Here is a 25,416-nt window from a genome sequence, read left to right as displayed (position 1 = left end):
GCAGCGCGCTGACCGCAGCGCACCCCGGCGGGCCCAGCGCAGCCCTGCGGCCGCACCTGCAGCAGCAGCCCGGCGCCGAGAGGGAGAGGGGCAGGGCAGCACTGGGAGTTTGTTTTACAAGAAACCGGGAGCTAAATACACAGACTGTCTTGGTACCTGCTAGGCACCGAGCAGGGTTACCCCTGCACAATCACACACCCCCACCCCTCCAGGTCTTCAGGAGCAAGCAGCCGTACGTGTAAGAAGCAGTTTGCACCCACAGATGCACACAAGACAAATGGTAGCCCGGCTTGCTCCTTGAAGTGCTTAACCAAACCACCGCCCAACCTGTGATAGACGGTACACTGTTCATCAAAATCACCGAAAAGACAATAGAAAGGTGAACTGTCATATGAACTATTGCACATTATATAGAACTAACAGCAAGTGCTTAACTGAACTAACATGATAAAATGATATTGTGTAAAAGAGTGAAAGAAAGGGGGAGGGGGGGCAACAAGAGAGAGAAGTGCCTGTACCTTATAAAGCATGAACAAGGACGTCCAAAAATCTCCTTACTCGAGACCAGTAATGAGCCTAGACTGGTAAGAGCACTGCAAGCTTGTAAAATCATCACATTCCAGGCGAAGGGTGAAAAGTACACTGTGAGGAGGACCTACGGCCTTCCTCCCAAAGACCACCTCCCATGATATGAAGACCCCGACCCGTAACTTTCAGCAGCATCTGCGCAAGCATAAAGGACTGATAAGCTAATTACCATACGAAGCGGGAGTAGGCGGGTTTAGGAAATGTATATGTATAGGCGTTTAATGAATATGCAATGATTTGTAGTATAAAATTAAGTCAAAATTCCTTGAGAAGTGCGGGCCGTTGGAGCAGGAGACCCCCCGGCCACCCAGCGCTGTTTTGGTTGTTGCCGCTTGCTAAATAAAGAAATTGGAAACTCTGACTTAACCAATTTTAAGAAGTCTGTTTATAACAAGGCGAGACGCCTGTGAAAGGCAATTGCCACAAGTACACCGGCACATCCAGAAGAGCCCTCCCAGCCGCCGCGGCACCGCCGAGGCCAGGGAGCTGCAGGGTGAGGGGCACTCGGGGGACCTCCTCTTGGGAGTTACTCTCATTGCGGTCAACGGGCGTGGAGCGGGTGACTGTCCCCGTGCTCCTGCAAACCTGACGCTGCCTTGGGACGAGAGAGACTGATCTGCTTCCACCGTAAATCTGGGCAGAAATTCACACGTGCAGTAGTAGTATCGATTCAATCACAAGACTCTTAATCTTGAGGTAGACAATGCTTTCATCTGATTTTTGTCCAAGTCCAGTCACAAAAGTTCAGTTTTTGTGAACTCACATAGAGATTAATCTATTTATCAATTTATCTTGAAGTCCACTGTTACTTTGGTGTCACTTAAGCTAACACTGCCGTTTCATTTTACATAGACAATGATTTTCTGAGATAAGGTATAAAAAAATGTTTAGTGATTTAGCTAAATTTTACTTTGAAAACAGCCTTTAATATTGTTAACATTTAAAAATAAATATTGGAAAAGCAGCTTCAAGAATGCAGGACTAGCAGTATTCAGTCTTTTGAAAACAGAAAATTAATAGTGAAGCCAAATTTGAGTTCCTTCACTATTAATTTTTTCTTCATAAACTACACAGTCAACTTCCAAGATGATGAACACTGTACATGTCCATGATAAAGTTAATCTGAAAGACTCAAAAGAGTTCGTAAATTGAGCAAATTTGGTTACAAATTCAGATTCTGCTTATCATATATTAAGAGATTTCACAGTTCTCCTTTAAACATTTTTGATACAGTCAGGCTCTGATGAGTAAGAATCTTTACACCTGACACACCTTGATCTGATAAAGAAGTTTCATCAACTGTACTTCCAGTAGATGAATGTTACTCAGCTGAAAAAAAAACCCTGAAAATAAACCCAGAGCGAGAAGAACAAGTAACTGATTTAGCTGTATCTGAATCACAAAGGTTTCACTTTTCTTGCTTCTTGTGAGTCAAATGTTGCAGCAAAACTCCTTGAGAGCTTTAATTCTGTAAGGTGGCTGGGCTAGTAATACAGATCCACTGTTTGCAACATCAATGCTCCTTTTTGAAATGAGACAACAAGGAACTGTGGAAAAATTAGGTTACCTACAAAGCCAGCACCAAAGGAGTAACAGATTTGCAGCCTCATACAGGGCATAAGTTATAGGGTGAATCTTTAACCAGGATAGTAATTTTACAGAGAGTCTGGAAACACCAGCTGTTAGTTCTAATTACTATCACACAATACACACACAGTTCACAGCATATCCCTGGTTTCTTTAACTTTGCCAGTACACCTATACTTCATGTGCTCAAACTTTGCAAATAGTAAGTTTATCACATTCTTTAACCACTTCCCCACAGTCTTGACCCTTTCAAATGGCCCCAGCAACCTGCAGAAAAGACTGACACAGAAACTAACAAGAGATGCAAAATCCAAAACAAAGTGCAGAGCAAGAGAATACTGGAATATCTTCCTCATTTGCCTTCAAAGCTCTCTCTTTGCCAGGAACTCAGACTATTTTTAAAAGTATTTAAATAACAGTACATAAACAAGTAGAACCAATAGAAAGAAAAAATGTAAGGCAGGACAAAAGCATCTTGAATAGTGCATAAAGAAGAAAAAGGAACAAGCAAAAATAATGTCCTGTAAAAGAAGGTGAAATCTGAAGATACAAGTCAAGGTAGTGAGTATTATGTTTTTAAACTGTGTACTTTTATTGAAAGTATGAAACCACAGGATTCTGAATCCCGTGGTGCATGAATTGTTAGCCTGTGCAACTGCAGCACCTTACAGCTACCCTCATTCCTCCTCTCATCCCTTATGGTTACAGCTAGCTATCTGTTGTCACTTGCCTTTGTTTATGAGTAGTAATTAAAACAATGAAATGGCCACACCCAGTCTCAGCAGGTGCTCACATACAAAAATAGCCATCAGAAAAGACACAGCAGAGATCACCACAATACCAGCTGGCCAACAAACTTGGGTTTGCATACTACAATGGGAGAGGCAGGGATGTGATAAACCATCCCAAAAATAATTCCAACATGGATCAAGCTACAGGCAGAGCAATTTCAGCCCAAACTCTGTCGTGCTGATGTTCTTGCCTGTTACTGATACTTCAGCATGGAACTTCAGCAGCTCTGAGAAGAAAACAGCACAAACCAAAGTATTTATATATTCCCAACAGGAAAGTTTCTAGAAAAAAAGAGAAAATTTTGAGACACTGATTCCTGGAAAAAAAGACTCTACAACTCAAATAGAGTTAGAAAGCAGGTATGTTTACTCCGGTGCTGGGGTGCAAGGGGATCTCTCCACAAAGCTTGTACACCCACTGCACATTTTACCAAAAACTTATAGTGTGGCTATCCATATTCATTGGGTTACATAACACAAACATACATATGCATGAGTAGGGCTGGGTTAGTTAGAAAGGCTGATGTCAGCAGTTTATGTCATCTTTGCACCTGCGCATTGCCTCCTGGTGGTCATCTTCAGGGGTCTTTAGGAGGAAGGCTCACAGTCTTTCTCACTTTGTTTATTTCCTGGAGCATGTGCAGATTCTCTTGGCCAATTTCTTGAATAACAAGAGTTTTTCAGACGGTTTACTTTTTATATTATCTAAGAGAACCAATAGAACTTCTACCATTCGTATATGGCTATCTGTACTCATTAGCAAAATTCCAACTAGTTAGAGCCACCTGTTACTCAAGGACAAAAGTATAATATTTTTCTGAACATTGTAATCCTTGGTAGATTTTCACAGTGAACTGCTTTGTTTTGATGAACACAGTAGTCCTTGGTAAAATTCCACAGAACAGTCTGGGCAAGCAGGATTCTTATAAATATTTAAATATTACTATAACTTGCTATAAATAAGTAAATAAGTTGCTAAGCAGTTTTCTGTAAGTAAATAAATCTCAAAACAAGTAATCATTTATCTGTATCAACACCCAGCCAGACAACTAAAACCAAAATTGGTCACTGTGATACTCAACCACAGTAAGACATTCTGTGGGCAAGATATTTCAAAACTCAAAAATAAATGCAGATATTACTGTAGATAGTGGTAAACAGATTCAATAGGAAAATGCTATTTTACAGTCTAAGCTTTTGGGTGTTGAAGATTTACAAGACAAACTCACGCAAGTCTTGTTCTTAATGGGGTATCTCTACATGTCTGTACATGTCTACATAGCTGTCTGCATTCCCTTCTTCCGAAGTGGTAGAGAAAACATTTAAGATCACAGGAATGTAATCCTTCTCTATCGTTCATAACGAATGCTTAGAATATCCCTCTAAAAGATAAATTCAAGATAAAGTACATAAACTACCTTAAATAAGAGAGATGCTACACAATGATTCTCATTTGCTGCCAACCTAGATCATTCACGTGCTTTAGAGCATTGGATATAGTAAATGTGGAATGGCTCACACACAGGAAATAATTTATATATTATGTTAAGCACAGCCATAAAGAAATTTCCAGATGCCAATTAAAACAGGTTTTAAATTAAGGTCAATTATATAACACACACACTGAGAAAAATGCAAAACAAAAACATTGCTTACAATCTTCTCCACAAGAACAGAGACAAAATATAATATCACGGAAGTTTATGACAATAATCATGTACTGAAGACCTTTAGATAAAAACAGTAATAAATGTAGTATAAGATAATATTAACAAATATTAAAAAAAATACTGCATTGCAGTAAATAATTAACATGGAAAACATTAAAACAACCTCACCAAGCGCTTCCTGTAAACACAATGAATCACCTTTCCAAAAGGTGTATTTTTACACACATCTCAAAAGGCAGACATTTCTGGCTTTAGAATCATACTGTGAATTTTATTTCCACATCAACTCCAACATACGCCACAAGTTTTAACTTCATGACACTCACATAACTCTGTGACAATTTTTTTTTTTTTTTTACAGAGATGGTAAGACAACTTCTGAAGCTAAGCCAAACTAACTTCATTTGTTAAAGCACTTACAGTGGATTACTTTTTGCTAAGTAATGTATATGTAAAAATAGACATTTTAAAGAAATACACACAATGACAAGGTAACACAGATTGTACACTTTATTGAATCAGAGAAAAACTAATACAGGGACAGGTGTTCACCTTATAAACAGCAGTAGTAGCTTAAGTCATTGTTCCCTCAGTTGCTTTTATGTCTTTCCTAGCAAAAGTTTCCAGCTCCCATCTCTGTGAACAGAATGATTCCTGCTGAAAGCTCTCTGATCTGGTTTAGAAAAAGTCAACTGAGTCAGCTTACACAGTCTGAACTAGTCCAGCTGATTTGGTCCAAAGCAAATAAGGGAGCACTGACATGAATTCAAATGACAGAGCTGTGGGTACAGTGACATCTCGCAAACAAATAGATTAGCAGGAAGAGATGGTGAAATTGTTCCAGCACGTCTGGAAACAAAAAAGCACATTCTGGACTTAGCTGGGGCATCTAAAACATACCGGGTACACATTTTTTTAAAAACCAAGCAAACTCCAAAGTGTTTCCAATACAGCTAAACAACAAAACAGATGCTTCTATAGTAGCCACTTCTTTTAAAGGTTTTGCAATTATAAAAGCAGTTTATATTTCATACAGGGCTTGACATCGTTTGTATAACTTATAAGTAATATGTTGTCATCATAAATTAGTTGCCTTATAAATATTTAATTATTATAAAATGTCTAAGCAATTTGGTGTGAACAGCAAAAATTTAAACAGTATTTTAAATATCTGCACTTTACAACTTCATAAAATATTGTTTATTCAGAAATAAAATATAATTTTGAAGAGAAAGATAGGTAAACAGTAAGAAGGTTCAGCATCTTGCATATTTGCATATTATTATTGCACCATGAGACCTTTTATTTAGAGTAAATTTAGCGCTACTGACGAGTAACAATTTCACAATTGCAAAGAAAATTGGAGTTCTCAGTCTCTTTGGAAAGGCCAAGGATCAAACAGCATTTGTCTGACTAACCTGGAGGAATTCTTCTCTCATCAACACGTTTATTAACATTTTTTAAATCAGTGAAGTCATCCTGTATCTCATCACAGTGAGACCTTCAGGGCTGGTCCATCAGCTCTTACTGAAGTCATTTTCAGTGACAACAATGAAAGCTTAACTGTGCTCTAAATTCTTGCTCTTTTCCTTTGAAACTGTGAGACCGATCTTTTTTTGGGTCCATGGAGAAGACAGATGTTCGTAAGTCAAAATCAAGCAACCCAGCTCTTCTTTGTTATCACACAGCTAATACCACAATTAAGTTGGGTGTTGAACAGTCCAAGAAAGCTACTATGGCAACCACAGCCAATACAACCAACAGAGAAGATGGCAGGTCAGGTGTGGGAAGAGGGCCTTCAGTAAGCACAGTGTGGCACCCTAGCTAATGATTCCTGGTTTCTAGGGAGTTTGCCCTACAGGCTTGCTCAATGGCAGCTCTAATCTCCCTGTTCTGTTTGTTGAACAGCAGACAGAAATCATGAGGCTGCTCGTGACTAACGAAATTCCACATGTTCAATACAAACAAAGTTAAAGTGCTAGTGAATTTTGATTCTCAGAAACAACAGGGAAAATAAAAGAAGTATTCTCAAAAAAAACCCCAGTTACTTCAGTTGTACCTCTTTTACCTCAAACATCATATCCTTTTTACACAGGCATTCAATGACTCCAAAGTGACAGGAACCTGAATCCAGCCTACCACCAATGCTAAACTAATCTGCAATCATAAAACACTGTGAATACTTGATATAGAATATGTTGCTACACGGTCATTTAAAAAACATTTCAATTGTATGCTTGGAATTGCTTGACTTGGCCTTTTTCGACACTGACTGTGAAGCTGTTAGTCCAGACCTAAAGTTAAAGAAAGAAAAAAACCCATAAAATGTACACCTACACAACTTTTACACACTTAACATTTTTCTAAACTTTATTATTTTAAAATGAGCTGTGCACTCAGTTTTCCAGAAAACCTTTACCTTTTTGCTCCTTGTGATGGATTTGTGCATTGCTGTCCTCTGATTAAACCTCCTGAAAAGTAGTTGGAAACGAACAAAATTATTTCAAAAAAGGACAAATGCTTCAGAAACTACATAAATTGCAGAACTTTTAAAATAACAGGTTATGCTAAAGCTTTTATTCCTTTTTTTTTTTTACATAACCAAATTTAATCTCTCTCTCTCGTAGACATTTTATTATCTGCAGTTTGAGCACTGTAGTTTTTTACTAAAGTTTTTAAAAGAAAAAAACAAAAAGCCTTTAGTTTATTGAATTCTAAGGGATTAATTTGAACCTTGTTGAAGTTTTCAGAAATATTTCAGCATAACATAGTTGATTTTCAAGGTGGTTGTTGAAAACTCTATTATTATTTTTTTTATCCTGCAGGGGGAAAGAAGAATCTTTGCCAACAGTAAGTTTTTCATTTATTATAAAACAAAGCCTGTTTCCATATGTAACAACAATACTGCTTATAAAAGATTCATATTGTAAGTCTTAACTGTGTTCTGATAATCTGAGCACACTAGCATTTTCATTTCTTCTTATACAGCTCCCAAGTTAGATGAGGGATATGGTACTTTAAGGAAATATTTAACTACCTGCACACTTCCTCTATTCTGGCCAAAGATTAACTCTCATCAAAACCAGAAACTACTTGAGTAAATATGCTACTGGTTTGGCATGCAGTTATGTGATACATTTTATTAGATGTAAAACATGCTTGCAAGTTCCTGCCTTTATGCTTCAGTTCACCACCTCTCTGGTTTTGCCAGCACATTACATAATGGAACTTTTCTGTCAGCTGAATCTCTGAACCAATCCAGGTTTTTCATTGATTTTTCACTTAATCTCAGTGGCTTTACAAACATCCTTCTGAACATGGTCAGGGGTAGCAAGCATGCCATTTACAGAAATGAGAAGTAATTTCTTTGCCATTGCCACCATTGTGGCGAATGAGAATGCACTGTGTAACTGCCATCACTTTCACAAATCTAATTTGTTATTAAAATTGATTTTTTTTTTAAAATAAAAATTCACTCTTACACAGGCCTTACTCAGATGAACTTGTTGACAAAATCTCAAAGCCCTGAAAAGTTCAAAGTCCACAATTACCCAATTATTTTAATTGTACAAGCAGATCATTTGGATAATCAAATATATCCTAATGTGCATACTCACCAACTGTGTTTGAGTTTTCCATATTATAAGTCTTGCTAGGAAAATCTTTTTTTTCTGTCAGCTCCTTGATAAGGCCTTTATTTAAGCAGACATCCACGTGTCTGTTAAATGACACCAGACTGGTGGTTTTCTGTTTTGAATTACAAACTGGACAAACAAGAACACTGTCTTCTGTGGCTTCAAAGGAACAGCATGAACTAGTCTCTTCTGCATGTTCAGTCTTTTCAAAATGGTCTTCATTGTCTTTTGAAATTCTTTTGGGGAAGAGACACTGTTTCATACACACATTTCTAGCAATATCACTGAGATTGCTCAGCTGTTTTTCTCTGTGAGATTTGTCAGATATTACTTGACTGAATTTTTCTGTGCAACTGCTAGTAGAGTTGTCAGATATACTTGCAGACTGGTCGGTTCCTGATAACTGATCCGGTTTATTTTTTTGACATTCATCAACATTTTCATTTTTAAATTGTGGAAGAAAGTTAAGTGTATTTTCTCTTGAATTGTCATTATTGGATATTTCCATGGCATCTTTTACAAGAGTTCTACTGAGACACTCATCAATATGCCTATTAAGCTCTTCCAAATTATTGCTGCTTTGCTCTTCAAAGCAAACAGGACAGGTGATGATCTTAGACATATTAGAATTCTGTAACTCTGTGACGTTCTTTGTTTCTTTCACAAAATCTGCTGATGATTTCCTATCATGAAACAGCTGCTTACCTACAGTTTCACTTGGAGAAAGATTCTCTCTGCTTAGTTGCCTTGCAGCTCGCTTTTTATCAAAAAAACTCCCTCTGGGAGATGTTTCTGAATTTTTTGTGAAACATTCTTCGTTGGACTTCCCTGGCTGAAGCCTTAGAAAACCAATTTCTTTTTCTGATTTTAAGAAACTCATAATGCTTTTCTGATGGTACTTCTTCTCTTCTTCACTTAGAAATCCTGATACTCGTACCCCTAATGATGAAAAACAAACTTATAATACCTATTTTACAAAAAATTACTAATTCTTAATTAACACCTTTTGAGGTATACCTCCACTCAATGAAAGTGCATTTTATCTCTAGAGAAAGACTATACCACCTGCAAGTGCTGACAATGGATTACAAGGTTTATCCAACTTCAGATGCAAATACTTGCCCAATCATATTATTAATTTCAATACCATGAAGTTTTAACTGATTGCACTGTAACTTGAGGCTATAAACTTATATATATGTAAGTTCATATATATATATATATATATATATATACACACACACACACAATTCAGTCTGAGTCTTGCATAGTTTCCCCAGCAAAATACTCTTTTCTTCATTGCATTCTAATACCATAGAAAGTAAGTTTTATGTATTGCTGAATTGTTCAAGCAGAATATATAAGCACCTGAAACACACAAGTCTGTCAAAACACAGAGTTTACTTTTGACAGAAATTTTCAGATTTCTTGCAGAACATAGCATCTTCAAATCCATAAGCACTCCTATTTAAAGCATTTGTTTCTAAAAGAGGTTATGGACAGAAACAACCTGTTGCTGTGGTGCAAAGCAGATTTAAAAGCTCTCAAGGCAGCAGAACTAAGCATTGCTGTATGTTAAGATTCTATTCTCATGTTGTTCCAGGGGTAACAGGAAAAGTACAGCTTCAATTAGTAAGACATTCCTGAGTCACCATCAGCACTGCAGATCTGTTTCACTTTGCAAAAACTACCAGGGTAACAGAGAAAGGGTAAGTCGATTTATGCCAATTTGACTGAAGAGTACAGTCTATTACTTTGATACACTACAAGATCTAACTCTAGAAAGTAAGAATTAGTTTGAAATCTTTTACCCATAAGTCTTATCCGTAAAGGGTGAGGAGCAATGTTATCAATTTCTGTTCCTAGCAAGTCTTTAGCAACATAAAATATTTCTTCCTCAGTAGAAACAGAAGACAGCACAGTTGAAGCTCTTGTTTTTACTTCAAAGTTCACATTCTTTAGCTTCAAAGTAACAGTTTTACCCTAGGCAAAAGAAAAAAAAAATAGAAAAAAAATAGAAGGTTAAGCATGTAATTTACAGCACAGAAACAATTATTACGTAGAATCTACATAAGGGCCCTAAAGCCATGGTCAAGACTGTGTACTTACCTGTGTATGGCAAGGGGCCCTGCCAAGAATTTGTTTGCAAGATTCTGCACTTGCTCCTAAACAGCTGCCAAAGTCAAATTCTCTGAACTGGGTCATTTGGCTGTGGTTCCCAGCAGACCATCTGCCCCCAGTGCATGTTCAGTAGATTTCATGCTCTGGCTACAACTTCTACCTTGTCTACAAAAAATTATTTCCTCACTTGGAATATTTCAGTGCTAGATACTTTAACTTTGCTGGGAAAACAATTTTTTTTTTTTTTTTAAGGATTGGTTGAAAACTTACTTCCTCCTGCATGATGCTATCAGAGACACACACACAGCATCTGTGTTCAGCACAGGTATTTCCCCGGCAACACCTTCCAAACCATCTGTGTGATTTAGCGTGTCCATCCAAATGTAAATAAATGGCACACCTTTGTTTGGGTGCCTTTATAAGGTTATTCCTTTGTCCTTCTTAGCTGATGATTTCCCTTTCAACCTGCCATCTTTTGAGACAAACCTTAATGGCTGAAGAAGACTAATCACAATTTTTTAACGTCTTAAATGTTACTCCTTGCTTTACCATGAAGACCTCCATAGAAAATATGAACTGTTCTTTCCAGATAATAAACAATTTTGGAGAGAACGAATACAGGGTCAGTTCCTACCATTCAGATCATTCTATGGTATGAATAACTTGTCAACCAGTATGGACATGTGAACTTCTTACACTACACTACTGGCTATTAACTGGATCCTGTATGAATACGGGAGAGAGACACAATGTTTTGAATACATTAATATTACATGATTGACCAAAGCACAGCTCACAGTCAGTCAGCTTGTTTATAAACATTTATTGTTTATAAACATTGCTTTTAGCACAGAACGTTTATAAGCTGAATAACTTATTTTATTTTTTTCCATGCATTACTTATGTTTTTTCTGTATTATTAGATAGCCACCTGAACAATGTCAAAATGCTACCTGAATCATTTAAACCTTTGCAAATTAAAGAATAGAAACTTCTGAAGATAGATTGTATGGTACAACGCTAATGAAAGTATTCACACTAACACCTCATTTAGTAAGTCTGAGTGCAAAGTGATGTCTTTTTGCAAGTAAAAGGAAAATAACATAAATACCTTAAGTCCCTCTTTCTGTAGCACTTGAGCGAGGTCTCTGCAGAGTTCTCGACACAAGCTGTACTGGTCTTCTGCTGTGTTTATTTCACTGAATGTTCTAAGATAAAGAGATGATTTTTTTTTTCAGTATGAATACTCAAATTTATTCAGTGGCTGCCATCTAAAAGTATTTTTTTTGTACACTTAAATGAAACTACATCAGAAGAAGGTTTGGCTGTTTACTTCAAGGAAAAATTAGTATTAATATGAATGTTTGTTACAAACAGATTTGTGTACATTTATGTCTTTTTAAATGTTTGCAAAGCCCTTTAAATAATGAAGTAATTCGGCTTTCAATTTTTCAGGCACTACTTGAAAATGTATCAGATTTAATGTCACCAATGCTTAAATATTTGCAAGAGAGAATAGTAACACCAACTGAACTCATGGACCCAGCCAAGTTATTTGTATTTAATCACCTTTGCACTGTGCTATGTAACATCACAAGGAACAAAGGATTAGAAAGTCAACATCAGAGCCAAGTATCAGAAATAAATAATACAGATGCTAGGGAAAAGATGCCAGCTTGGATAATGTTGTTTAACCTCAGAAGAAGAAAAAACTATCCTTCTGCCACAAATATTAGTAACTGCCTTTGCTAGAGCTTCTTAGGAGGGGAATTAAAATTTTTTTTTTTTTGTTCTACACTTCTTCTGGTTTTTAGTAATAACATGAGGAAAGGCTACCTTCAGTAAACAGTGGTTTTAAGAGAAGTGAGAAGCAAAACTTACAGCCACCAGATGCCTTTGGAAAGGTCTCACACATTCATTGTTTCATGTCAGGCTTTATATTTGCAAGTGTAAAGTCCTTTACACCTGTAAATATAAGTTCCTGGATTTCACATCTCTAAATTATACTCAGGTTTACCTGATCACAGTGGAAAGTCATCCTCTATTATGATTCACATTCCCCTAAGAACATTTGCATGCTGCTGAAGTAACATGATATTTTACTGTGGGTCCCATGCCATTATCCAAGGAGTAACTCATGTTATCCTGGCAGTGCTGCAGTGATTTACAGCACTGCAATGCTGTAATAATTGGGAAGCTCCAAAAAGTACTAGGTCAGGAAGGGGGAGGATAGAGAGAATGATACCTCAGGCAAGTCTCTTCCCCCATATAAACTAGTTTCATGATCTCAGCAGCCCTTTGACATCTCTGGTCTAAAACCATTTCCCTTAGGGAAAAAAGAAGGATGAAAAAAAAGCACCAAAGGCACAGAGGTACCCAGTGCAAATCAGCACAAGACTACAGCCATAAATTTCTCAGCTCTGGTGGTACCAAACCTTATGGGGCTCACTTAAACTGCCTATAGCTATCAAGTCTCAACAGGAGTATTTTCTTATCTTCTTTTCTAGGAAGAGACAACACATGAAGGCAGGGAGAATTATTACAGTGCTCTACAGATTCTCCTTGCAGTATTTCCTTCTTAAAAATGAACTTTTGGAAACAACATACATCACCTTCTTAAGGAACTTTACACTGGTAAAAAGTTAGGAAATGTAACCAATTTTAGTTAACCATGCAAAATTTTTGTCTGCTTTGCAAGTCTACCTTATGCTGTATTTGCTATGCATGTGACTGCAGGCTACTAGACTGATAACTGACATTAAACTGGAACATACAAAAAAATTCCAGCCCTTATATATTTCCACCCTATATTATGGCTTTATTAAAGACCACTTTGATACATTAAAGGCATTAAGAGAATCAGATGATGAAAAAAAGAGAACACACAAACTAACAGAAGTACCTCCACTGCATTCTGAAGCCAAGGAAAGAAATAGGGAAAGCTTGATTCTGATTTAGTGAGCTTGTTGTATTCATATGTGTTAAAAAAATGGATACACACAATAAAATTATATAAGAAAAGCATATACTACCTGACATTAAGTAGGTTTAGTGATTAATTTTTTTTCAAAATCAGAGACATACCTTTCAATGCTCATACTTTTTCTTTCTCCATCCCTTTAAAAAGAAGAACAATTTATTATACTCACTTTACCTGTTATCTTTTCAATAAACTCTGAGTCAACCAATCATGCTTCAGTAACAGCAGTTTCTTCTATAAAATCTGGATGTTATTTTTTTCTACAAATCTTGTACATCAAGTTTAAGTGAGTGCAAAATAAAGATTTTTTTAAAATGTTAACCTAACATAGATGGAGTAAAGACAGATCAGCCATAGACATCAGTAAAAATAGTTTGTTGAAAGAAAAAAACAAAACAAAGCCCAACAAAACTCCCCTCTCATATCAGAACGAGTCTTATTTAAAACAAAACTAACTACAATCCTATGCTGTCTTACCTAGCTACAACTGTGAAGCACTTCTATAAAATCCTGAATGTACTGTCTGTATTAATATAATTGTTCATCTGAGGAATTACTTTGCTTTCTGTTTGAACTATTGCCCATGTTAAAAGTGATGTGTTAAGGCTGGTTTTGTTGGCTTGTTTCTTTCTGTCTGGTTATAATTAAGCATCCTTTTAACAATTCTTCTGGATATAAGGAGTTCCTCTGAGCATTTTCTTTTTAGATCCTTCTTCTGTTTGTAAGTATTAGAAATAACAAATTTGGTATTCTCAGCATTTCATAAAAGAAGGTGGCCAAAGACAGTAACCATAAGATGAACTATTTACTAAGGACTCAGGTGTTGATATATTAAGGGCTTGCTTTCTCCACACTAAAATCACTGAAATCAAGTTAGTACTAATAAAAACAAAACCAATAAAAAAAATTCTTAGACAACACCATTGAAAATATGTTCCCTTTCACAACTGTAATCTTGGCTTATGAAATGATTTTTTAAAGTACTGGGAGATTTTCTAGACTGTACAACACCTATACAGGGTGAATAAGGGGAAAGAGTGCACCAAGGTTGCATTATCTTAACAGAAACAAGTATTTGGAAAAAACGCATTTTATCTTTCATCCAGACACCTTCACATGCAGTCAATCTGACTGCATATTTTGTTTCAAGTCAACATATCTCTGAAAAACAAAAAAACCTCAACACAAATATTTGTACTAGTGTATTAATGGTCTACAAACTGCTAACTGTATACATAATTTTGTAGTCAAATGGAAAAAATGGAGGACATATAACTGTCAGAGAAGCAAAAGGAATACTTCTTTCAGAAGTATGTAAGACACTTTGGAACTCCTAATGAAACCAAATCATTGTCAAGCCATTTTAAAATATAATTTCAGCACTTAGACAAGGATAGAAGGATATTTAAGTAAGGAATATTTAAAAGAAAGGACTCAATCCTAAATTAAGACTCTTGGTTACACAAACAGCAAAATGCAGTGGTGGGGTTTTTTTAAGAACAGGTGTTCCATGTTTGTATCCAGGACAGGTTTAGAAATTATGCCTATTATTGAAAAGTTGTATTAACCAGTAAGACTGATTTCTCCCCACCCAAACAGGAGGCTGAAAAGCCATCAAAGTAGTATGAACCTTAAAGGAACAGATATTAAGGATATAAAAATCTTGAGTTCTATTCCAGCAAATTCACAAGTTGATATTACAAATATGTACATAAATACAATAGGAGACACAGAAACTTCACTCACTTTCATTAGAAATATGACAGTTTATCACCAGAGAAGATCAGATACCAATATAATTTCCATTACATTCAGATAATAATAAAAAACAATGAATGTCTATTGTTTTTATAGAAGAAACAGGACTGAACACCTCTGCTTAGGATAATTCATTTCTCTTTAGCTATTGTAGTAATTATGAGATTATCCTGATACTGACTTGACTTCATGACATGCAGTTACACACAACTTTTCTGACAGACTTTTTGGATTTTATGTATTAGACATGTCTCTACAAATTTTTGCTTTGGCTGTTGTGTGTATCTTAGCCCTAAGTATAACAACAGCAGCTATCAGAAATATTCTAAAATATATTTAACAAGTCAGATTTTCATAATATTTGTCAATAAAATATGCCTTAAAATCTACAGTATGTAACATACACAAGGAAAAAATTAGGAAAACGTAAATGCAGGAGAAAAAAACCCGAAACATACTTTTCCAAATGTGTTGAACCCAAACCAAGGGAAATATCCAAGAAATTACGCCAAGATGCTTCTGAAAAAAGAAGAGAAAGCAGTGCCCTCTGCTGGTAAAGTTCTGAGCAAGTCACAATTCCAAGGGCTTTTAACATCTTCTCTGTTACTTTTCCTATACCTGGCACCTGAAAAAGAGCACGTTAGAAACTTCCCATTTGCAGATCCAATATCAAGAACAATTTAAATCAAATACAGCTCGGCAGATTACCTAGAAAAGTGTATTTCTTCAGCAGAAATCTTGCTTTTAGACCATAAGGAACATACATAATTGCATAGTAAATGTCATGGTATCTCCTACCTTTCTAATGGGCAAATCTCTCAGGAAGTCTAGCACTGCTCGTCTCTCAGGAGAAATTCTGCATTGCCCATTAGGTTTATTACGATCACTGCACATTTTTGCTAACATTACATTCGGCGCTATTCCTTAAAAACAAAACAAACCAACATTTTTAAAAAATACAAGACAATGTTTAAATTCAACTGTCCAATATTTAAAAGCACAAGAGTATCCTACATATTTGGCAAAGACTAAACATAAGCAAAAGAATGACAATAACTGATAACTAGATCTGTTACAGTTCTGAAAAAAATTTTGTAATAGACATGTGAGAACATAAAATACATGTGACAGATCAAATATAATTAATTCATCAGATAAAGTGTACCCACTATTTTAAGATAGTCAGGATAACACAACATGCAGTAATCAGTCATGAAGGGTTAAATAACAAGTGTGTAAAAATAACATCAGTTACACGATTGAACAATTTTCTGATAGTGATTATGGTAAGACAAAGGTAAATGCTTACAATGGCAGTTACAGTGAACTTTTACTGAGGAGGAGGTGTTTCTTCCTTGTATTTCAGCAAAAAGACTAAATTAATTTTGTAAAAATTTACCAAATTAAAGTCTTTTGTGGGCTACCACTAGGTAGCCATTTAGAAATATATATATATATATATTTCACTGACACTGTAGGGATGAGGAGCAATTGTTCTTTTCTATCAAACTAATTTTTTTTTACAAATGAAGTCTGGAATTGGTTTAGCAAGAAAAATAGAACTATTCTCAGCTACAGCCCTAGTGGTCTAAATTTTTATTTGCTCACTGATGTAATGTATTATTCAAGATGGTAGAAGTAATTCTGTTTATTGCTGATTAACAGTATTTTTTTTCAATTAGCCTTCTATCTGTTTTTCATTTTGGGGCTTATAAAAGCTATGTCTGTTTTCTAAACACTAATTTATCCTTAGGAAGGCAAAATTTCAGTAGAACGAAATTATTATTTTGCTACCACTCATGAGATAACATACATGGAAGGGTCTCATCCTGCTTCTTCCTACTAGCGGTTCCTTTACTGCTGCTTATATTCAACACTGTCTTGGCCTATGTTCCACATCATCTTCAGCACTCCCTGATGCCTCATGCACCTGGCTCACACAGCAGTTTGAAGAGCATCCAAACTAAGTGGCTAGGGACATAAACTTTTTTTGGTGACCTAATCTAGATTATTATCAAAACAGTTGATAATTACAGGTAGGTTGCCTGATGTCAAAAGGCATAAAACTTGAATGGTAAATACTAAAAAGCTAGTGAATAGTTTATTAACTTCAACACATACTTACTTCTCTGAGAACTAATTTTTAAATGAATTTTGATACTGCCTTAAGCAAGGAACAGTATGAAGAACTGTGAGAAGTACTGAACGATATGGATCTGCTATTCAAACTAACAGCAATATAGCACCCAGTTTCAGATTTAACTATGACCACTGGCTTACAAAAACAATTTACATGAAGCACTAAACCACCACCAGTGCTAAGATTAGCTATTGAGTGCACTGGTCATTCTCCCACACTACTTATATTTCAAGATGAAAGAAGTAAAAAGATTATATAACTGTTACTATGATTAAAAAAAAGATGATATAACTGTTACTATGATTAAAAAACAAAACAAAACAGGAGCTGCTTTGATAGCCATAACATCTCTTGAAAAACCTGAAAGACAGTCTTTGAAGACTTGCAAAGAAAGCATATTTCTTTGCAGCACAAGAATGCTGTGGAAATGCTCATTTCTTAATGCCCTCTGAGATTAGAGTTGAAGACACTGTGGAAATACAAAGCATTATTATTATTCATAATTGTCTGAATACCTGCACTAGCAGTCAGTTGAGTCTTCTGCTCAATCCTAAAGCGAATTTCCTTCACAACTTCCTCTGCAGAAGTTCCAAAGATGACCGAATTTTCCACTGACTGATCTCTTTGTTTAGGGTGGTTGCCCATCAGAGGTGTGTTGTCTTCAAACAGTACCGGTGAAGAGTATCCACCTTCGTTACTTTTGGCAGACATATTTGTATCATCTTTATCTATGTTAGACAGAAACAAACAACCCATCCATATAAAACATATACTTTATTGATTTGCCTCTGCAGTGCCTGAAGAAAGTTCATTAGGAGCTTTTCTTTTTTTTTTTTTTTTTTTTTTTTTTTTTTTTTTTTTTTTTTTTTTAAAAAAAATAGCCAAAGCAATTGCATTGCCGTTGTTGTCTGAAGAAAGGAGAATCGTAACTGCTTTGTTCTTAATATAATTTGAACTTGGCTGAGATTGGAAGAATAGTCTCGGGAACCAGACATAACTTCCAGAAACGCAACAAGATTTAATGACCTGTTGCAGTAGCAGCAGAAGAGTCAGAAATGTGTCATTATTTATTATGTATCAGATACCAAGGCCAGATGCTCCCTTTTTATATGGAAATAAAAATCTTTTGCATAAGTTCTTTCAATATCTCCAAAGAAAATTAGGGTTCTGAAACATCTGGTTCTAGAACCATCAACCTGCTAAGCTTCTTGGTTTCAACTGCTGCCATGGCAGAACAAGTAAGGTCAGCAACCCCTTGTCTGGCTCCACAAACTTTAGTATTACAGTTTCACATTCTGAGTGCTTTGTGTTTCAGAAGAACAAAGATGTTAGAGAATATGAAGAGGCACATGATTACACATCATTGGTATTTATTTTGTAAATACTATGCCCTTTTGTTTCTTTCTATTCTATTAATGCTTTTCAGTAGTAGTGTATCCTTGATTATCCTCTTTATGTCTATTTAGATAATAATTATTTAATACTGATAATATAAACGTTCTGGTTTGTGCATCAAACAGCTATTTGTATGACACCTCCTTTTTTATTATTCCCAATTGGGCATACAGTTGTGGATGTGTTTCCAAATCCATCTTCTAGAGCCAAGTGAAAAGCAGTCATACCTTAAGCATTACTGTAACTCGTGCAGTGCTCATTACTTTATACATTTTTAGTCTTATAAAATAATCACTTAACTAAGGCTTATGTACACTGTCTTTGCTGACACTTTCTCATGTTTCTGATGTACAGGACTCACTACAGAATTAGGAAACATATTTTCAAAATACAAGTAACCTTTAGAACAGTAAGTATTTATTCTACACCTCCTTAGATTATTACTACTTATTTGAAAAATTATCACATTGAATTGCAAAGGAAAAATACACACCTAAAACACACAATTGGGTTTAGTAAACCTAGTACCACTTCTCACACATTCTACTCAAGTTAAAAATAAAAAAAGAAAATTCTTCAAGTTCAAATCATTAGCTGTATACCCTTTATGCAGGGGTGAGTAGGAGAGGAAGTTAAGCCGTAAACTAACAAATTGGAGGTAGACAGTACATGGGAGGACAAATTATGCAAGGACTTAAGTATCTACACCTCCAATGGGTGCATCTTATCTGAAGTTTACATTATATGCATGTGTGACTGATATCCCCTGTTCCCGACACCAGTAAAGTGGTTAGCATAACTAAGGACATTTTATAACACAAGCAGCCACTCTCTGGGACCAAGTGGATCATGTATTCGTTCTCTTTCCTCTCATTATCAGGCCCTGAAGGTCCTGTGCACCAAGCAGACAAACCAAACAGTTTTCTTCTTCCACTCCTTCTCAGCCTCAAGGTTCCTGGTCACCAGGCCGATTACACCCTTCCTTGCCGCCTTGAAGGTCCCAAGCACCCATCTAACCTAGTATTGTTGATGACCTTGCCACAGAACAGGGAAGCGTAACAGCACCCAGAGCACTGTAAAACCAAGCTGTTACAAGCACTAAGGCAGAATTTGGACCAGAACTGCAGCTGCACAGTGAGACCCAGGACACACACCCCACCAATAACCAGGGACACCTCCACCATTGTCTGCTTCCTGTGAGGATTGAGGGAGTGACTTGCATTCTTTTGTATGGTTCTTCAGTTTAGAGTACCGAGTGTTTGTTATATTGATACACCAAACCATACATTAAGGTTTGGCCCGATCTGCAAAAGGTCCAGGTGATTAGAAACCGTAAGTTAAATTGTATTATAAATTCTGTATTATACTCCTTACTGATTGTACTACATTGATTCTGCTTATAGAAATCCTGTGCTATTGTAAACATAAATACTGTTCTATACTAGTAATAATTTCCTGTCAAGAAAATAAAGCTTAAATTGTAACTACTATTTAGTGTTGTCTTCATTCTGCCAAGGATCCCTAAAAGAAGTTGACTGTCCCCTGTCAGGTGACCACATGAAAAGATAGTAATTTGCTTACCTTCTTCTGCTGGGCTTTTTGTGTTAAAAAAGAATCTTCTTTTATCTTCAGGCCACCTCACTCTTTCCTCTAAATGCTCTGTTATGTTCAGGTAGGCTTCATCTAGGCCCATAGGCATAAAATTTGGATCATATTCAGTCAGTATTTCTCTAACCTTGTAAACACATAATGGAAATTTAAAGGCTTGTTGCTGTAAAAGCAGATCTTGACACACAATTATGATATGAATAAAGGTACTCTGAAACTTCAAGATGACCAATCAATATTAAAGATATTTATAGAACAAATTATTTGTATTGGAAAATCACAGTACTGATTCTCACAAGTACCAAGATATCAATAGTAAGTGAGAACTAAACAGATTTTTGGCAGTCTGTTTTACTGTGGAGGTCATTAAGATCAGCATACAAGGACTTCACAGGCGCTAGGTTCACAGACACTGCAGTAATCATCTGAATAAAATTCTGCAGATCTGGGACCTAAGCAAAGCACATGAGCTGATGCACCTTTCTGTGCACTGTATGGCAGACATCACACATGCAAAGTTTAAAAAAAACCTCCAAACCAAAGTTTTAAATTACATTCAAACTAAAGTTATAGCCAAAGTTTTAGAGCACCGGTTAATGCCACAGGCCAGACTTGTTATCAAAATCTTTAGTGGTAAGTGAATCTTCCCAAAAAGGCAACATAATAAATTAGATGGTGAAAATAAAATTTCTACCTTTTCTCTTCCTTTTTTCCCCTCTTTTACTTTTTTTAAACAAGGAGGAAAATTTGACTGCATCAAGCTTTCTCTATCAGTTTTGGTCAAATTCTTAGGTATCACAACATGCACTTCATCTTTCTGGAACTGATTAAAGATAGGATTCACTGCTCAACTTTTAATGACAAAATATATTTAAATATTTTCAATCCAAATCCCAAGAGAAAAACATAAAGAAAAAAACAAATCAACCTGAATCTTTAATACTTTACCCAATCTAACAAATAAAAAATGTATCATGAAACCCAAGATCCTTAATAAGTTCAAATCCATTCTGAAATGCTCATATTTATATATGATTTTTTACAATAGAAATGAGAAAAATCCACAAATTTAGTAATCAGCTTTATTTATGTGAAGAGACTGAGACTTCATTAAAATAAATAAATAAATCTTGCCATAATTATATTTGTCAGGAGATTTGTGCCATGCACTAGTTTGATTTAAGATCTACAAAAGATCTTTTTTTGTTTGGTTTGGTTTTTTTTTTTTAAAAAAAAAAAACAGGATTTTGGGTATCCTAAGTACTTCTCCTGGCACTAAGCAAAATTAAGTAAAATGTGATTTCTTTTCTCCCTAAATTTCTTTATTTCAAGTCCCTTCTTTTAAAACAAATGAATCTGCATTTAGAACTCACTAATACTCCTTGTGTCTCTCTCCAGTAATTACCATTCAAAATTATGATTATGCATTGTATGGAATTATTATCTCCATGTTTTCTACATAAATCATTATTGCTATGTTTCCTATGTATTTGCAGCTTCCTAGTTATTAATTATGCTCCATGGTTTTGCGGTTTTAAGAATAATAAGGCTCAAATGGTATCACTAGCTCACTGCACAGTTTTGAAAATCTCTATCAGCATCACTACTGGCTTCATTAAGAAGGATGAATGCAATACATTTTCAGCTCCTTCACCAAAAGCACCAATGTTTTGTTTAACTTACGTTCAAACCACACCACTGAAGAATTTAGTATTTAGTTTTTAAACTACCACTTTTCATATTATCTAGAATTGATGTACTGACAAAAGTGTAAAACCAAGTACACTGACTTCTGGTTAGAGAGCACTTTCAGACTTACCTCTTTACTCACTTTGCCGTATTTTTCAAAGTTTAATGGTACTATAGTTAGATGCGGGCATAGCTTTTTAGCAATAAATCCAGGCATAGCTGCACGTACACCAAATCTCCTTGCATGGTAATTTGAGGTGGACTTAGGAGAGATTAAATAAGTTTAGTGTTCAGAAAAGTTTTACTTTGTTTACTGTTAAATAATCAAGTTCTAATCACAGATCTCCATGCAGAAAAGACTGACAAGGCTGAGACTTTATATGCATTCCACTCCCCCCCCTTTCAATCTGTTTACATCCTTTAAACTTTCATCCATACACTTTTTCCTGAAAAATAAAATCCAGCTTACACAGTCTAGTCTAAGAGGTGTTTCCTCTATTATTTTTGGGTTTTGTCCCACACTTAGAAAAATTCTCTATACCAACAGTGTCATTATGTTATTACTGTATGGTTTATTAGGCTTTATATTCATGTAACTGATTCATGTAACTGATTTATGTATAGCTTGACATTCAGCCTTACCAACATACTCATTGATCCCACTGCTACAGGCTTTTCCTTCAGCTCTGGACAGTCCCTCATTTCTACAGCTGCATAGAAGGCATCCATGTCAATGTGTACAATTGTACTGCTAAGGTTACGGCTCTGTTCCAGCTCAATCACAAGTTTGTCCACCTGAATAGAATAAACCAATAATTGAAAAACTGTTAACCTGGCAGAAGTTCAGCAGTTCAGATGATCATAAAAACTCAAATGCCTCTGGCATATATTAGTTTAAAAAAATTCAACTCAAACCCTACCAAACCAGCACTATCAAAGAAACTCTCAACCAAGTTTCTAATGAAACTTGCTCTCAGAGAGAACAATGCTGCAGCAAATAGTATGAAAAAAAAACAGAAACCCAATGAAAAAAACCCCAACCCAACAAACAACAAAAACCCACCTCTGCGGAAAAAAGATACATCATCCAATTCAGACAGAAACTTTTTGAGTCCACTGTATATGCAGCTTTAGCTACTGTGATACAGGCTATTTAAAAAAACTGAAAACATGGTATTAGAGAATTTCTAACACTCCTAAATTAAGTTATACTTCAGAAAACTGGCCTAAACAGGTGAAGAGAAGACCAACAGCTCACAAGGCAGATCCATCTATTCTATCAGAAATAGGGTTTCAAATAATCAGGTTCATTTACTGCCAAGTAAGCTACTGTTAATTCCTTCACAAAACTCCTCAACATTTGTTACAGGAATCCATACGATGTAAGGCTAGATTGCTAGCAAAACTACATTTTAAAGAAAAGCCCATACACAGAAAGCGGTTGCACTCCAAAAGTATAAAATGTATTTGTCTATACACTGTAAGCAGTACTCCTGCTTCATCAGTTCCATGGTATTGTGAGGCAGAGGCCAAGCACACAGGTGTCTCCATGAACTGTGCTTAACTTGCCTGCATTCTTTTACCAAAAGACTTGCAGATTATATGCTTGTTTCTGAAATATCTTTCAACTATGAATGAGGTATGAGCTGTGAGTGTCACCAGAAAGCATGAGTGCGTTATTTGACAGGTGATTTTTCAGGTCTACTGATTTAAAGATTACCATGTTGGCAGTACCACATTTTGTTCCAGAAGCCTAAGAGAAAATATTACAAAAAAAAAAAAAAAGAAAAAAAAAAAAGAAGTGCAATTCAACTATGATTATCTAACCACACTAATGATTACGCTAACCTCTGTTTACACAGCAAAAGGTTGCTACTGTTGGAAAAAAACCAACCAATAGGCAACTAGTGAAAAGGAGCTGAAATTTCACTTTGGTTGCAAGCAAAAGGGGACACACAAACACATTCAGGACACCAAGGAACCATTACAGAAACATCTCTGGGTTGACTGCAATGGGTTTATTGCCCTGGAAAGGAATGTTCATGTTCAATTTGCACAGCTACTTGAAGACCGTTTCTCTCTTTTCCCCTCAACAGAGCTGCTTAATAAAAACTGTAAAAACCTTACCCAAAACCCCCATCTTTGAAGTGGAAGACACTTGAACCAAGGCAAGTGACTATGAGTGTTCTAATTAAATTGCTGAGTAATGATTTACTAAGTATTTTCTCTATTTTGTTCCAAGTTGATTGAAGGGATGAAAGAATAGAATGGTGCCTCAAACTAGGCTATTCCATATAGAAGAGCACAGTATACTCCCTGAGGCGAGTACTTGTTCAGACAAAATAAAAGCACAAGGGGAAAGCCATTCAAACAACTACCAAAAGGAAAAAAAGTGGAGAATTTACATTATTTTCATTATGCTACCAATTCAGCAAGGGTTCAAGTCACACATTCTTATTTTAAATACTTACTTATTTACTATACTTCATGGATAATTTTCAGGTTACTCCAAATTCAAATTGCTTAATTCTGTCAATTACTCATCTAGTTACATAACTTCTGTATTCCAATTTATCACATTTCTAACAAACTTTTTGCTTTTTCTGCATAAATATATTTCTAATGTGATACTAATCAGCTAAGATAAGCATCTGAAGAATGAAGTAAAATTACATTAAACTAATCAGAAATACAAAAAGATAACTTTCAGCAAAAGCAACTGATACAAGTAATATGCCAAAACAAAACACACCCAGAGGTACTCAGAATTCTGGGCAGCTACAAATGTTACCCTTAGTAAGATAAAGAAAGTTATGAAATAATTCCTTAGAGGCAAACCAGGTTGACAAGTTTTTAAAAGCTGCTTTCAATTTTCCTTTGAAGATAGATACTAAGGTTTTTTTATTTCTAAGATAGATTAAAAAAACCCCAAAAACCTAAAAAGTACAATTTGTAATTAGAAGCTTAATTTCGCTTATAGTGACTTTTAGACAATTAAAGAGTAAACTCTCATTCTGTCTTATCCCAAGATACAAAACAGTTTTCTGTAGTAATGTTTTCTATCTTAAATTGCTTTGACAAAAGCTAGATAGAAAAGATTATTCAAAATCTCTTATATTTGTAAAAGTATCTGACAAGGTGAAGAGATAACAAACAGTGATACCATTCTAAAACAACAGTAACTATTTACAGAATAATCATCTGGGATAAAACCCATATAGATAAAAATAGCAAACATCAGTACAGCAGTTTGCAAGTCTAGTAGCAGCTGGATACTTCTTAAAGCATTTATAACTACTGCTGAATTTAAAGCAATTCCACTCTAGGTTATTAGGATAACCTGTTACAGAAAAATTTTCAAAAATTAAGAATTACATGATACTGTACAGTAGATAATTTTCCTTGAAGGATGATAACGACATTCATAAAGAAAACTTCAAACTACCTTTCAGAT

At 35.6% G+C, this 25,416-nt stretch overlaps 2 protein-coding genes across 6 annotated transcripts in view; both read right to left on the bottom strand.

Moving 5' to 3' along the window:
- ANKDD1B (ankyrin repeat and death domain containing 1B) overlaps positions 1-723 on the bottom strand; it is a 31,149-nt gene extending 30,426 nt beyond the window's left edge. Inside the window, exon 1 of the mRNA XM_026866481.1 lies at positions 660-723. Coding sequence (XP_026722282.1) covers positions 660-723 — 64 coding nt within the window. The remainder of the gene's footprint in view (positions 1-659) is intronic.
- A 5,870-nt stretch (positions 724-6,593) lies between these two features.
- POLK (DNA polymerase kappa) overlaps positions 6,594-25,416 on the bottom strand; it is a 32,531-nt gene continuing 13,708 nt past the window's right edge. For 3 of the 5 annotated variants that reach the window (XM_026866535.1, XM_026866536.1, XM_026866539.1), the window contains 12 exons: positions 22,605-22,757; positions 22,093-22,224; positions 20,247-20,400; positions 17,786-17,998; positions 15,929-16,053; positions 15,589-15,755; positions 13,477-13,509; positions 11,504-11,600; positions 10,083-10,254; positions 8,254-9,210; positions 7,056-7,107; positions 6,594-6,930 (listed from right to left, as the gene is read on the bottom strand). In XM_026866535.1, coding sequence (XP_026722336.1) covers positions 6,846-6,930; positions 7,056-7,107; positions 8,254-9,210; positions 10,083-10,254; positions 11,504-11,600; positions 13,477-13,509; positions 15,589-15,755; positions 15,929-16,053; positions 17,786-17,998; positions 20,247-20,400; positions 22,093-22,224; positions 22,605-22,757 — 2,340 coding nt within the window. In that variant the 3' untranslated portion in view covers positions 6,594-6,845. The remainder of the gene's footprint in view (positions 6,931-7,055; positions 7,108-8,253; positions 9,211-10,082; positions 10,255-11,503; positions 11,601-13,476; positions 13,510-15,588; positions 15,756-15,928; positions 16,054-17,785; positions 17,999-20,246; positions 20,401-22,092; positions 22,225-22,604; positions 22,758-25,416) is intronic. The other 2 variants (XM_026866537.1, XM_026866538.1) reach the window with 2 other exon arrangements.

Source organism: Athene cunicularia, assembly GCF_003259725.1.
Source record: "Athene cunicularia isolate RWA chromosome Z unlocalized genomic scaffold, athCun1 chrZ_part3, whole genome shotgun sequence".
Lineage (NCBI taxonomy): Eukaryota > Metazoa > Chordata > Aves > Strigiformes > Strigidae > Athene > Athene cunicularia.
Note: the sequence above shows the minus strand (reverse complement) of the source record. Positions and strands in the feature narration are given on the sequence as shown.